This window comes from Lactuca virosa, chromosome 8 (genome assembly GCF_052849685.1).
Source record: "Lactuca virosa cultivar CGN04683 chromosome 8, Lactuca_virosa_CGN04683_v6, whole genome shotgun sequence".
Lineage (NCBI taxonomy): Eukaryota > Viridiplantae > Streptophyta > Magnoliopsida > Asterales > Asteraceae > Lactuca > Lactuca virosa.
The window spans coordinates 220,556,819-220,571,501 of record NC_136433.1 but is presented as its reverse complement, the minus strand read 5'-3'; the positions used below and the strand labels follow the sequence as shown (position 1 = coordinate 220,571,501).

The 14,683-nt window shown below is 32.8% G+C and overlaps 1 protein-coding gene across 2 annotated transcripts; it reads right to left on the bottom strand.

Annotated features, from left to right (window-relative positions):
• Positions 1 to 10,391: 10,391 nt before the first annotated feature.
• LOC145133835 (glutamate receptor 2.6-like) lies at positions 10,392 to 12,840 on the bottom strand. Of its 2 annotated transcripts, XM_079068799.1 has the most exons (6): positions 12,501 to 12,839; positions 12,180 to 12,295; positions 11,835 to 12,054; positions 11,441 to 11,743; positions 11,164 to 11,258; positions 10,392 to 11,076 (listed from the first exon to the last, which is right to left on the bottom strand). In XM_079068799.1, the coding sequence occupies exons 2-6, from the start codon at positions 12,264 to 12,266 to the stop codon at positions 10,651 to 10,653; spliced, it is 1,131 nt and encodes a 376-aa protein (XP_078924925.1). In that variant the 5' UTR covers positions 12,267 to 12,295; positions 12,501 to 12,839; the 3' UTR covers positions 10,392 to 10,650. The 2 variants fall into 2 exon arrangements, with proteins under 2 accessions (XP_078924925.1, XP_078924924.1); XM_079068798.1 differs by having other exon boundaries at positions 12,180 to 12,840.
• Positions 12,841 to 14,683: the final 1,843 nt, after the last annotated feature.

Sequence of the window (14,683 nt, the reverse complement as noted above, 5' to 3'; positions counted from 1 at the left end):
TTCTATTAAGAATGAGTTGTCATATGGCAAATATGGAAATGTTTCCATTAATGGGATTGGATATTAAGAAATATGTCTAGATTAGAAACTTTTATGCAATAAGGATGTTCAAAGGAATGTACTTTGAATGTGAGACTTCACGTCTATGGAATTGTCTTGTAACAATTTCCGATAGAATACCTTGTAATTTCATTAGCCGGGTCTTGGTGACTTTTGTGCTATGACATTACAAAAAAAATCATTGCATAAAATGTTAGAATCTGACATATTCTAAAAGTGGCAAGAATTTGGTATTCTTATACTAATATTAAGGATTGGGGATTGTGAAATGAGTTTCATTGGAAAAGTTTTTCAATTGATCTATTTCACAAAGTATGGACCATAGGAAACCAAAGTGTGCATGCTTGGAGCATGGGACAATTGTGGTTATAATTCGAGTAATAAGTTGATTTTCTGAAACAGTAAGCAATGAATAATGAGTAATCAATATGGTGTTTAAATAAAAGTGTTTTTATTTACGCTCAAAAGTTTTGGGGCCATATAGGATTAATATTATTATTGTGTTTCACTTTGCATGTTTTGACTTCCAGAATAACTGGGTTATTCGAACCTCCACAGTCAGTCATACGTTGGAAGTAGGTATGAAGGAAGACTGTCATGAATTTGTCTGTAGATTGTCTAAAGTGTTTAGACATAGCACAAGTTTGTTGCAGAGTTCATGAGTGCTTTAATAAGATTAAAGTATTGGATTAAACCCACGCTCACATGAATCACTTCATGGATTTATCACGGGTGATTAGTGAGACGATAACATTGTATATTCTTGAAACCAAGACGTGTGAGTTGTTATTTGCTGGTCGGTTGCACATTGATGATAAGTAAACGCACCAGTAACTTGGTGTTATAAAACTTATTGTTGTGTGTGATTCGATTAGTAGGTGCAAGCAAGCATTTGAGTCGAAGTTTATCCATTCCTTTTACCCCAAGGTGGGATAAAAGCGATATATGTGGGCCCCTCGATGATTTAGTGATGACACCCTAAGCGCTTGGCCAAGCCTGGACTAAGTTGATGTGTTCAATTGTAGTCTGTTGTCAGTTGTCATAAATCAGATGTCGGGAAACAATACATAGACAGAGAGAATGATTTAAATCCATGTCTCGCGTCTATACGATATCTTGAGAATGGAGGAATATATGATCCCCTATCTAAAGGACACGCATATCTGATAAGATCAGAGTTAACAGCGGCTTTTGAAAGCTACGATTGTTGATCAGGTTCTGAAGTTATGCAGAATAGTTATTAGACTTATCCAAGTGGGAGACTGTTGGATTAGTGTCAAAGTCCATAACTATTTTGGTATGTACTTGACCCAATTATGAGCATGGTCCTTTTGGGTTGCCTTCACCATAGCAATATGTAGGATGAATTAAGGAGAGAAAGGTTTAATTATGATTTATTAATATATTATAAGAATAATATATTAAAGGAGAAATCATATTGTTTAATTAATATTAGTCAAGAATTAATTAAGAATTAATTTTGTGGCTAAAAGAGATTAATTAAATTTAGGGGACTGGAATTGTAATTATAGGATAATGCAATTGGAGTATGGATCACCTTGGAATAATAGGTTGGACGAATTCTATGGGGAAGCCCATTAGAAATCGTCCAAGGCATGTTCCAGAAGGGGTCCATGGGCTGCTTAGGGCTTAAGCAGTCAAATTAGGGTTTCCTTCTTAGATAACCCTAATAGTCTACCTATTTAAGGAGCCCCTAAGCCCCAAAAACGTGGTGAATGATCCCCTTAGGGTTTCTGGACGATTTTGAGCAGCCTCTCTTCTTCTCTCCTTCATCCAGTTGCTTAGTGGTGTTTGTGACTCCATTAGAGGTGCAACACTTGAGGCACTAAGCTTTCTGAAGCCAATCAAAGCAAGGATTGATTGTTATTGCTATATAACAATCAAAGGTAATTACTAAACCCTTATTTTAGTTCTTATATGATAGATCTAGGGTTTGTAAGTCTTGGAAGTTTATTGCATGTTCAAAGTAGAAAACCTAGATCCAAACAATTAGGGTTGCATGAACACCATAGGATTGATGTTATGCTCAAAACCCATCATATAGTTGATCAGGCTATATTTATCCCGGATATGATTACATAATTGTCCAGGTTTAACTGTAGTGTCCAATATCCAAATACTTTTATGGTGTTATGATTGTGATGTTGTTCTTGTATATATATGAGTGTTAGTATACTTTTTATAAAATATTTATATTTTAAAAGTATACTTGTAGTCAGAGCTCTTTAGTCCCATTGTATTTATAGTTGTATATCTTTTATGAATTGATATACTGAGTTCACTATAAACAATGCTCTGATACCAATTTGTCACACCCCCAAACCGGAGCGGCGGAAACGTCCGGGGGTGGAAGACTTCATCTTAAGTATCACCATACATGCATCATAGTAATCAAAGTACAACAACCATTGCATTAATAAAGTATAAGTTTTCACATATGTATTCAGGTCATTGTATATATGACATCAAAAGTTATATTACAAAAGATAGAAAACATGTCTCTATACTACTCCATCTTCTCAAGATCCCGGGGGATGTACCTATCTAATGATTCCCTGAGAATACAAGTATTTTGAAAAAGAGAGTATCAACATTTAAGTTGGTGAGTGCATAAGTATTTATGTTTGAAAGCTTGTTTTCTGTTCCTTAAAATAGTGAGCATGTTTACTGTTCCAGAAAATCCAATATTTTCTATTTTAACTGATAAGTAGTTTTAATACCATAGAACCAAACTGTATAAGTGTTGTTGTTGTTGTACTATGTATTAGTATACATAGTTTTAGTTCACAATAAAACAATAAAAGAATTGTTTTCAATAATGCTATGTTTTTCTTTGTTTTAAACCAGTATGTTGTATTTGTACCCCGTTTGTGCATAATCTGGTACGTTGTATTTGTACCCCATTAAATGCAAACCCGGTACGATGTATTTGTACCCCGTTCGTGCAATAACCTGGTACGTTGTATTTGTACCCCATTAATGCAAACCCGGTACGATGTATTTATACCCCGTTCGTGCAATAACCCGATACGTTGTATTTGTACCCCATTAATGCAAACCCGGTACGATGTATTTTTAATATACTTAAAATGTAAAGTATATGTAAAGGATTTTGTACGAGAATATATATATAGTTAAACCATGTATACTTAACTTGTTTGTGTGAGAGTTTCATAAATTATACCTATTATAATTTATATTTGAGTTCTGCTTGATATGTAATATTAAGGAAAGTACCCCCCCCCCCCCCATTTTGCTCAGCATGTTACAAAGGGTAATGAATTTGATATATATATATATATATATATATATATATATATATATATGATTTTTAGCAAAATATAAGTTTAAAAGAGTTTTTAAAACATTTAAAAGAGTTTAACAATATTTAAAAGAGTTTCAAAAATTTAAAGTCGTTTTAGAAATATTTAGAAAACATTTGATTGTAAACACAATATTCTTGTGTTATACTTGTATCCCCCCCCCCTTTAAAACAGTGAAAAATAGTAAAAATACAGGGGTATGAACTCACATTTTGTGAGTTTCCGGTTGTAGATACGGTGTAATCGAGCTAAATCCACAAGTTAAAATTCGTGATAAAGACCGAATCCTAATTTATATTAACATAAAATTAAGTATAAATTAGATAATCTAATGAAGTTTAAAGTGTTAAATAACACTTAATTATTGTAAAAAGACTTACAATAATCCTTAGAATAGTGTGTGGGTGTTTTTCGTGGTCTGTGTGTTCTTCGTGAACTCTAATGTATTTTGGTGTTTTCGGCCCAAATAAGAAGATTGGAAGGTGTTTTTGGGATGGTATCAAGATCAATGGATGATACTTGTAGGATTCTAAGAAGAATCAAGTGATTTTCGTATGATAATCAAGAAAATAAGAGGCTTCGCATGTTCTTGAGAGGAGAGAGGTGTTTTCGGTTGGATTCCTTGAGAGAAAAGTTGGAGTTTTCGGATGTAATGTGTAAGAATGAAGGAAGTTTTCAGTTTATATATATATATATATATATATATATATATATATATATATATATATATATATATATATATATATATATATATATATGAAGTATAAAGGGTGGCGGTTAATGGTTCTCGGCCGAGAACACAAACCGAGGAAGGGTTTTCGGTTGTGCACTCCTACCGAGAAGATAAGGTTGCTGAAACCGAGGAGATAATATTGTTGAGTCGGCCTCGTATGTTTGCGGTCCGAGGAGTTTGCAGCCGTAAATGTGGTTTGCTGCCTTCGGTTTTCGGTCTGAGGTAGCTGTCCCTTCTTGCGAAGATTTTCGGTCCAAGAGAAGAAAGAAGAAGAAGGCTGCGAGGGTTTTCGGTCATGCGAGAATCCTCGGTTTTCCTTGGGTTTCAACTTCTTATTTCTACAACATTTTTACTAAGTGTTTATATGTATCAAAGAAAAATAAAATTAAATTTTATCAAATTAACAAATCAATAAGTTTGACTTTAATTTGATATGTTTGACTTATGTTGACTTTTATAAGATAGAAAATAACGGGTTGTCACTGTTTCGTCAAAATACCACATACCATTATATATATATATATATATATATATATATATATATATATATATATATATATATATATATATGTACACACACACACATAATGGCCTACAGCATAAAGTTGCTCCGCCCCTTTGGCCTTCAACATATAGCTAGTCCGCCCCTTTTGCCTTCAGCATAAAGTTGGTCCGCCCCTTGGCCTTCAACATAATGCTGGTCTACCCGAGTATATTCTCCTTCACCACGAGGTTGGTCCTCCCTCAACTCCCACATAATATATATATATATATATATATATATATATATATATATATATATATATATATATATATATATATATATATCAATATTGTATTAACGTGTCTAAGCTCATAACAAAATTGGTATAAACTTGCAAATAGAACCGAAGTCCTTTTTGGGTTGCCCCCATAACCAGAAATAGTTAGAAATTATATTAAGAGAAAGAGAGAGAGAAATGATTTGTTAATATATTATGTGATTAATATATTAATTGGAAATAGAAAGTTGATATGTTAATTTCTTATGTGATTAATAAATTAATATGAGATCAATAGTTAAATAATTTATTTATTAATTTATATGGTTAATAAATTAATAAGAAATAAATTAAAATTGATTAATTATTAATCAGAATTAATTCAAGATTAATTAGAATTAATTAAAGGTGCAAGGGGTGAATTGTAATTATTCAATAGTTGAATAAAAGAGACAAATCTAGAACCATCCAAGGGTGGACAGTTTTGGGAGCTCTTCTAGGGTTTCCAGAAGCCTCTTGGATACTAATAAGGAAAGGATTTGAATTTGGATTAAATCTATTATTTAATCAATTTAATTTGTGAAGGCTATGTTTGAAGACTTTTCATGAAGAATCTTATGCTTAGTGGTGCACTTTAGTTATTTAACATGTGATGTATTTAACCATTATATATAGCTTTAGCTTAGCTTGTTAAAAAAGCTTCCAAAAATTCCCTTTTTGTATCAATATCAGTTAGGTTGAGCAAAACCCATGGCTCTTTACATGTTCCATTTTCTCATCAATAATATACAAAAGCTTGACTAGATTACTTGCAATTTGTGTGATTGATTCATGATCTGATTCTTATTCTGCATATGTAATTTTGTTTTGGACTTCACACCTTCAAGTTACCTAAACTATAAATAGGACCCCTTGTGTATCAAATTTCATGGATACCTTTACCTAAAAGCTTAGGAATGAAATTTCTATCCCTCTCCTCTCTATCCTCTTCATTCTAAGGTTTCTAGGGTTTTGGGTGTGAGCCATTAGAGGTATCATTCTTTTGATGATTTCTTTCAAAAGAAACAAAGGAAGGGATTCAAGGAATTGTTTACAATAACAATTCTAAGGTATGTAAACCCTAACACTTGTATGATTTTCGAATTAACTAGGGTTTATGCTAGATTTTGTTATTCAAAGTATGTTGCCTTCAAAGTTTAAGACTTAGATCCTTTTAGGTTGCATGTTCCCTTTCTTAATTGTTAAGTGATTTTCCGCATTGAGCATTTTTCTGTAACCTAATAAAACAATCAATCAACACATATATAGCAGACAAATAGTCCCACACAACAAGCAATTAACTAAGGTAGTCTAATTTCCTAATTCCATACTTCAGGGCAACTACTTCCTAACATATAGAGGATACATACTGGAGTATATAGTATAATGAGAAAAATCACTTGGATAATTTTTCATATGATTAACAGCTATCTAGGTAATCCAATTGGCGAGCAATGTGCCTAACAAGTATCAACCTATAATCCTATAACTTATTAGTCTCTGTGGAAATCTAGTAATAGAAGCTAGATCTTTCATTAATCCAAATGAGCACCGAAAGATCTATCGAATAAGGAACAACCAGGTAAGCTCATATCGGATGTAGGGTCCGTTTTGGTATACAAAGTATTCTGTTTGAAAATCTCACTTTAAACACCTCACTAGATCTAACATAGACATCATTCCCGTAAGTAGATCAATCATTATTATGACTAAAATCACTAATTAATATTATTTATACATTCATAATAATGACTATGAATATAAATATAACTTACACTTAAATCGTAGTAAGTGTATATTAACTTACAGGAATTTCTTAGCGAAAACCGGGAAGATCGCAGGGAGGACTTCGACCCGAACGCTTCTATTTCCCCCCGGCTCTTCGATGCTTCCAAACCTTCCTAGAATGAAACTTCCTAAAATCCCAAAAGCTCAAGAAACTCAGAACTAGAGATATGTATGAATTTTTTTGTGTGGGGAAATGAAGGGAGGTTTGCAAGCTATTTATAGAATTTATAATGGAGGCGTCGTGCTCTATGCATGGGCGCGTCGCACCTACGGTCTACGTTGATCCATTCGATGGCTGCCATGTGTCTTCTTCCCTATGGTCTGCGTCCCACCTTCTAGTAGTTATGCGCGTTGCGCATACGAATTCTCATTTTTCTAAAAATCGTATCTCTCTCATACGAGCTCGGTTTTAGATGTTCTATATATCCACGCGTATCTATCAATGAGTATTAAAACTTTCATTTACACTTCGTTGGCTAATTCTTACTCTATTTTTAAAGTCATTTTATTATAGGGACTTACACTGTTAAAATCTATGTACAAATCAAAACTCCTTCATACGATCTTCGTTCTCGATAGTCTTTATATCGACGGATTCGTATTTACAAGATCTTAAAAACTCGTTTACCTCATTTTGGCTAACACTCAACCGATCTTGATTTGGATTTCTGTATCACACACTACTACATCGAAGCTTCAAAAAATCATAACTTATTCATACGAATTCAGAATTAGGCGTTCTTTATATACACGCTCTCGGAATTACAATTACTACAACTTTTGTATAGATTATTTAGGCTAATAAGTAATATATTTATCTTTCGAATTTATAACAAACGTTCTATATTACAATCTACATAAAAGGTAAAAATGGGGTGTTACAATATGAACGTCTAGGTACCAACATAAGAAATTTTTCTTGCCAAAGTCTAAAATAACAAACCTTTTTGGCCAAATTCTAAAACCACACAAAATATACTATTGACCAAATTCTAAAATAAGAAACTTTGGTGGCCAAATTCTAAAACCTAAAAATTTAGTATATTATTTCTAACCAAGTTGCTTTTTATTATATATAATAATTTTGAAACAAATAACTTATTAAATCTAAAACCCCCTTTACATCTAGTAGTATTACCACCACCATCCAACACCATCAACCACCACGACCTCCAATATCATACACCCCTACTCCACCATTTTTCACTTATTTTCTTGTTACCACCATCCAAAACCATATAACGGAATTATATATCTATCCGGAAATCAAAAGACATTTATCTCCATCTTTCTTCCTCATATTAGTAAGAAAAGAAACAAAGAAAACTATCCATTTATCTCCACAACTCAATTTTGAATAAATTAAACTTGAAAAACACATAAACTAGAAGATCCCTTTGAGAAATCGAAGAAATTAAGCCCAAAAAATGAATTCTATAAACCAGATCCTCAATCTGAAAATAAAAATCACAGATGGCGATGGAAGGAGGGGGAGTTGGAGGAAGGGGGCTTCGTCGAGGGGAAATGATGATGGATCACATCACTTCTGGAGTTCAATAACAACCTCAAAGTTGCTCCCGATCCATAGCGAACTCATAGTTGGTGGTGGGATTCCGATGACACTTCCTTCTCCGATCGTGTTTACTGTCCTTCGATCAGCCATTAACACTCAACCACCACTTTCGGAAAACAAGAAATCAACCACATGCAATCGATCGATATGTGACTTCTTCCATTATTAGCATTCGACGGTGAATGAGGTGGAAGTGATGGCGATAGTTAATGATCAGTGGGGAGAAACGCCATGTGTGTTTGTGAGTTTGAAGGCGTACATGGTGGAGAAAGTGGCGGAGAGAGAAAGGTGGTAGAGTAGTGCCGAAAACGGTTATGTCTTCGATGGTGTTGAAGAAGTCGACGAGATTAAAGTCATGGGTTTTATGTTTTATGGTGAGAGGGTGAGATGGATAAAGGGGTAAGGGTGAGTATGGGATGAGCTATCGGGTGGGAGTGGGGTGAGTGGGCTTTATTATTATCATTTTTTAATTTAATATGATAAGTAAATAATAGAAATATTAGCAAATAAATTACTAAGGACAAAAAAATTTGATATGGGTGATCAACCAATCACGATAGAAATTGAAAGCACATGGACCCTCCTTAAGGAAAATAGAAGTTTGAGACTAAAGCCTAGATTATGGGAAATCCTAGGGACCATTTATGAAGTTTGTTTTTTAACTTTTTTTTTTCATGATTAGGCTTAAGGGAGTGGGTCGCCAAGGAAGGTTTGCTAGGAGGCGCTATGAGCATTTCATGCCACCCTCTGGCGCGCGCTAGGGAGCTCGCCAACCATGGCTATGAAGTTTGTTTTTTAACTTTTTTTTTTCATGATTAGGCTTAAGGGAGTGGGTCGCCAAGGAAGGTTTGCTAGGAGGCGCTATGAGCATTTCATGCCACCCTCTGGCGCGCGCTAGGGAGCTCGCCAACCATGGCTCACCACCAGTGTAGCGAGAGGAGACAGAGGGTTGGGTTAAAGGGTTGTGATTGGTTGATTCTTTTCCTTTTTTTTTTTTCAAACTAAAAGATATTAAACATCATTTGGATGCTACCATTTTCTTTATCCTGCGTGGATTCAAAAAATCTTATGTGACTTTAAAAAATCCTATGTGATAGCATGCTACCACTCTCTTCAGACAAACATAATATATGTTTAAGTTTATATTTTTTATAACTACTATTATAATTAACTAAAAAACTACTTCTTCGAAAAAAATCATCATACAAAAATAGTCTTTCATCAAAAAGAATTTGTTAATTTGTATTTGATATATGATTTAAATTCAACATATGGTTAATTAACTTAGACATACGTCTTTTAATTTAATTTAAAAAATAATTTATTCAGCCATATTTTAAATTTGATAATGGTTATTATTTTAAATATCAATTATTGTTTTTAAAGTAAGTTCATATATTTTTTAGTTTTATATATTATTATTTATTTAATAAAAACTACATATTTTGAAAATTTTAGTTATTATTTAAAAAATTGCATTTGGTCATATTTTTGGTTAACTTTACATTTCAATTTAAGTTGTACATTTGACATTATATTGGAAAATGTTAACTATAATAGCCTTTAGACGGCAGTTTTCAACTTCATTTGACCTTTTGATATATTTTTTAAATTTAACACCATATTTAAATTAACAGATTAGGTATATATTATATTAACAATTATTAAGTGGTAACATTAAAATATAATGTTTTACATCCAATTTAAATTAATGAATCAAATATATTTGACAATTGAATAATTAACATTAGAATAAGAATAATAAAAAAAACAATATAAAAGTTAAAAAAAAATTTGAAAAGTTTCAAAAATATCAAATGAACGTCGCCAAAAAGAAATGGCCGATTATAATAGATATATACATATATTTTATAGAATTATTTGCCGAAATATTATTATCAAATACCCAATTCATGGTATACTATATGTTTAGAATTTCTTTACAAATTGCAAAAAGGGCTTTTAGAAAAAGTCAATACATTAAATAAAGTTTTGGGATGATAGATTTTATAAATAAAAACACCAATAGAAAGTTTATATGTCACTGATACATCAGAAGGCAAGAAATTTAGTAAAGGATTTCACGTTAAAGATGTTCTCAAAATAATATTGACAAGCCATTATAATAAATATATATGCTCTTTCCATGTTATTTTACATTCACTTTACAATTGTGAGGTTCTATAATCCTCATATACAACATCTTGTAATCTCTATAGTAGTAAAATATGTACAACTACCAATAACATGCCAAACATCTAACTAACTTTGATCATTTGTACAACTTCCATGCTGACATGGCATAAATACAAGTATTCCGGTGTATCCAAACACGATTCTTTTCAGTGTATTTCAATATCCATTCACTGCCACATCATCACCATTACTCCTACACGAACTCGCCTCTTTGACCCTTTTCATTGACCGGGCTTTGACCGACTCTTCCTTTTCATCAACAAATGAAATGAAAGTTTGAAGGCGTCCCGATCGGAGGCTACTCCCGGTTGACTCGGACGGGTCGGGTTTGTGTTTAGTGTATTGGTGTATGATGAGTACAAAGTATATAAAAAGAGCAAGTAAACAAGCTAATCCAATAATAAAGAATAGGCCTTTGAAGCTCTTTACTTCAAGCTGGTCAACTGAATACTTTGACCCTTGTGAACTACAAGCACTTCTTAATAGCCATTTGTCATGGATCCTTTCTAACTCTCCATTTTCTGATAGTTTAAGGATGGCTGTTGATATATCAACCGCAAGTTCAGAGTCCCGTGGGAAGGCCTACAAGAACTCATTTGAAAAAAAAAAAAGTCAACTCCCATTGGTTTGACTATGGAGATTAAACACAAAATAAGTAATTTTACTTACAAATCCCCATCCATTTTTGGTGAATTCTTGACCAACAATACTGAATTGACAACGGGTAGAAAGGAAAAGTTCAATATACGGACGTTCATCAACAACTGCAACAACACCACCATTGTTAGGACCATCTTTTAGGGCTTTTTCATAGTCTTGAGGCAAGTTAAGAGGAACAAGTCTACTTTCCAAAATCCCAAGTTCTTCAACCAAATAATTTCTTACAATAGAACTTTGTTATTCCATTTCTTAATGGGGGATTTGTGCGAGATTTTACACCGCTTACCTGCTAATTGATCGGCTAATGAAGTTATTCCATTTCTCCCATGATCATCATCGATATAAATAACAACGATTTGACGCCATTCGTAGTAGTCGATTATGTCAGCAATTGCAGCCATTTGGAAAAGATCGCTGTTCGTTGTTCGGATAAAGAACGGGTATTCGAGCGAAGATAATGTCGGGTCGGTGGCTGTGAAGGACAGCAGAGGGACTTGAAGCTCGGAGACGACATGGGAGATCATATGAGCTAAGACTGAAGATTCAGGACCTATTAATGCGACGCTTTCGTTTTCCATGAATTGTAACGCTGTTTAAAAGGATTAAAAGGAATGAAATTTGGGAATCTGTGTTTGAAAGATATGAGAAAAATGTTTAGAAGACATATACATTTAACATACCCTCCATAATACTCAAAAAGCCACTGAAATTGGAATCATGAATGGTTAGTTTCAACTTGGTTCCATTAAGAACCGTTGGATCAGAATTCACATCTTCTACTGCAGCTTCTAATGCAGTTTTTGCTACTTTGCCTATCATCGAATCGAAAGTCAAAATTGACCCGATGTTTACAACATATGGTCTTGACTGAACACTAGTTTTCATAGGCTTATTCGATCCCTGAAATATAATGCAGTATCAACAATAACAGTAACAAATAGTAATAGTATAATTATAGTAATAACATGTAACTATTAAGCACCGACAATAATAATAACAGTAATAACAGTGCAGTAATTGCATACCCGAGCTTGGGAGGTTTGTGCCTCGATGAAACATCCGTTAAAGAAAACCAACACCACTAACAATCTCTTTAGTTGATTCATCGCCATGTATCCTAGATACCCTAATTCCACACACCCTGTGATTGAATACAAGACCATGAGAAAGGTAGTTCTTGGAGTTTTAGATAGATCAAAGAAAAAGGCATATTGATAGAGAGTTGAAGCAGTTGACTCGGTTGACTGAAAGAAAGTCAACTTCATGAATAAAATAAGTAGTAGTAGTTAATTGGCAGACAATAAAATATGATTTTGTAAATCTGGTTCAGACAAATCATCAAACACCTTGTGATCAGCTTTCCAAAGATGATGTCTAACGCCCATGGATGAATTCATGATGTGGAAAAGGGAGATTTGAAGAACCAAAGAATAATAGGGGATTATGTACAAGAAAAGCAACTATGAAAGCCCCTAAAGCTCAAAGTTCAAAGCTTTCTTCAAAGAAACTTCCATGTGTGAGAGGGGATTAAAGAGAAGTAGAAGGAGGCATCTAAGAAGAACTGGGAAAGGGGCGATGGAGAGTTCCTGCATAATGGAAGTGGCAATAAAGAAAGAGAGTGGTTCAGAACACATGTTAAATGCGAATAACATTTAACATATATTTTCGTTGAATTTTTAGTTGGGTTAAATTATAGGTGAGACCATTTATACCTCACCATTAATCATTATACTACATTATTAGAAATAGCCTCCCCCACACCTTTGATTCTTATTGGTTTCTTTGGAATCCTTTTCATAGCACTATAGCGATAGATTCGGGATTCCTAATTTGGAAATCGTTGTCCAAATAAGTAGTAAGACATTCATATAAAAGTGTTAAGAGAATGAATCTATTTAGTTACAAAAAATCAAAAGAAAATGTCAGATTAGAGAACATATCAAACTACGGTGTTGTTTGTTTTTTCTGAGCCAAAATATCTGCAATCTGTGGACTATATCTGTTGACCTCTGCAGCAGAAGAAATGGACCAAACGTTTGCAGTCTGAAAAAAGAAGATTTTTTGTTTTTTTTTAACATCTTCATGTTACTAAAATAAACTAAAATCTAAATAAATTGATTTTTTTATACAAAGTGATTTTTAATATTTTTATGACTCTGTGTTATAAATAATTAACAAATCCAAATCAAATTTTATGTATTATTGTGTAAAAGTGAAAAAAAAATATACAAATTAACGTATATATTTGATAAAAACCAACACTTTTGGTTGTAAAGTTATACCTAAACATTGTAATTAGGAATCAAAGAATTTGATACATAAATGGATGGAAATAAACTTCGATTTTTTCAATTAAATCAATTAAAAACGTACCATAAATATTTTTCCAAGAAATTGACGATACTGTATTAAATAATGTTTTATAAAATTTGGCACAAAACATATAAGAATATATTATGATTTTTTTTCATATTTATATAAACAATTTCAACGAACATTATCGTAATAACTTTTTATTTATAAATTTGTCAAAAATATCATGTTTGTGTCATCAAACGTTTTTTTAAGTATTGTAATTTTTTTTTTCAAATTGTTTATCACTAATAAAGTTGGAATAAATATAAATTCAAAAAAACTAAAAAAAAATAAAGATATATGTGTTTTTTTAGGCTAGAAGTTATCTAAAGATGTTAGAAGACTCTGGTCCACATTTGCGCCAAGAAGAGAGCGCGCAGACATTTTTAGGTCTGCAGTCTTCAAAAAAACAAACAATCTGCAAAGGTTAATGTCTGCGCGTGGTCTGCGCGACGCAGATAGAAGAGGGCAAGAAGATATGCGGACAAAAAACAAATACCACCTATAACTATTTGGCCATTTGCACAAAAGGGTATGTTAAGTTTTCCCGATTGCCAAGCACACGTGATGGGCCACGTATCCCGATGTGCTACCTTTATACTAATGTGTAGGGGTGTTAATTGGGTATAACTTTCGGATTTTAGGAAGTTCGGATCGGATGGATTAGGTATTGCCAAATAAAAATATCTAATAAACGACGTGAATAAAAATACAGGTAATCAGTTACGGGTAAATCGGGTATTAGGTCGGGTTTGGGTTTTACCCAAAAAAAAATTTGTATTTAAATATTTTGTTTTAATTTGATCATATACGTTGTTGATTAAATGCTGTAAATATTGTTTAATCAAAATCTTCAAAACTATAGATATACGATTACGATATCAAAATACTATTCTTAGTTTTTCAAAATAATCGAACTATAAAATTACTAAAACAAAAGTCAATATTCATAGCCGGAAATTGAAGCTGGTTAAGCTTGCCTTTTCACTCGTTGCCTTTTCACTCGGATATGAACACATTCAAAACCAAATTCAAGACATTGAAATAGATTTTCCATTTTGTTTGGTTTGTTTGTGTGCTTGCAAATAAAACATAGAAAAGCTCAAATAATACGTAAACGTAGATAAGATATCATTTTTGTTTTTATATTAAAAACATATTTTTTGATTAACAT

Bases quoted from the DNA above. Each gene is read 5' to 3' on its own strand.
- LOC145133835 (XM_079068798.1), bottom strand. From the start codon at position 12,419: ATGAAGTTGACTTTCTTTCAGTCAACCGAGTCAACTGCTTCAACTCTC. The intron at 12,055-12,179 runs GTATGCAATTAC...ATTATATTTCAG, and splicing joins CACAAACCTCCCAAGCTCGG to GGATCGAATAAGCCTATGAA. The intron at 11,259-11,440 runs GTAAGCGGTGTA...GTGTTGTTGCAG, and splicing joins ATTAGCCGATCAATTAGCAG to TTGTTGATGAACGTCCGTAT.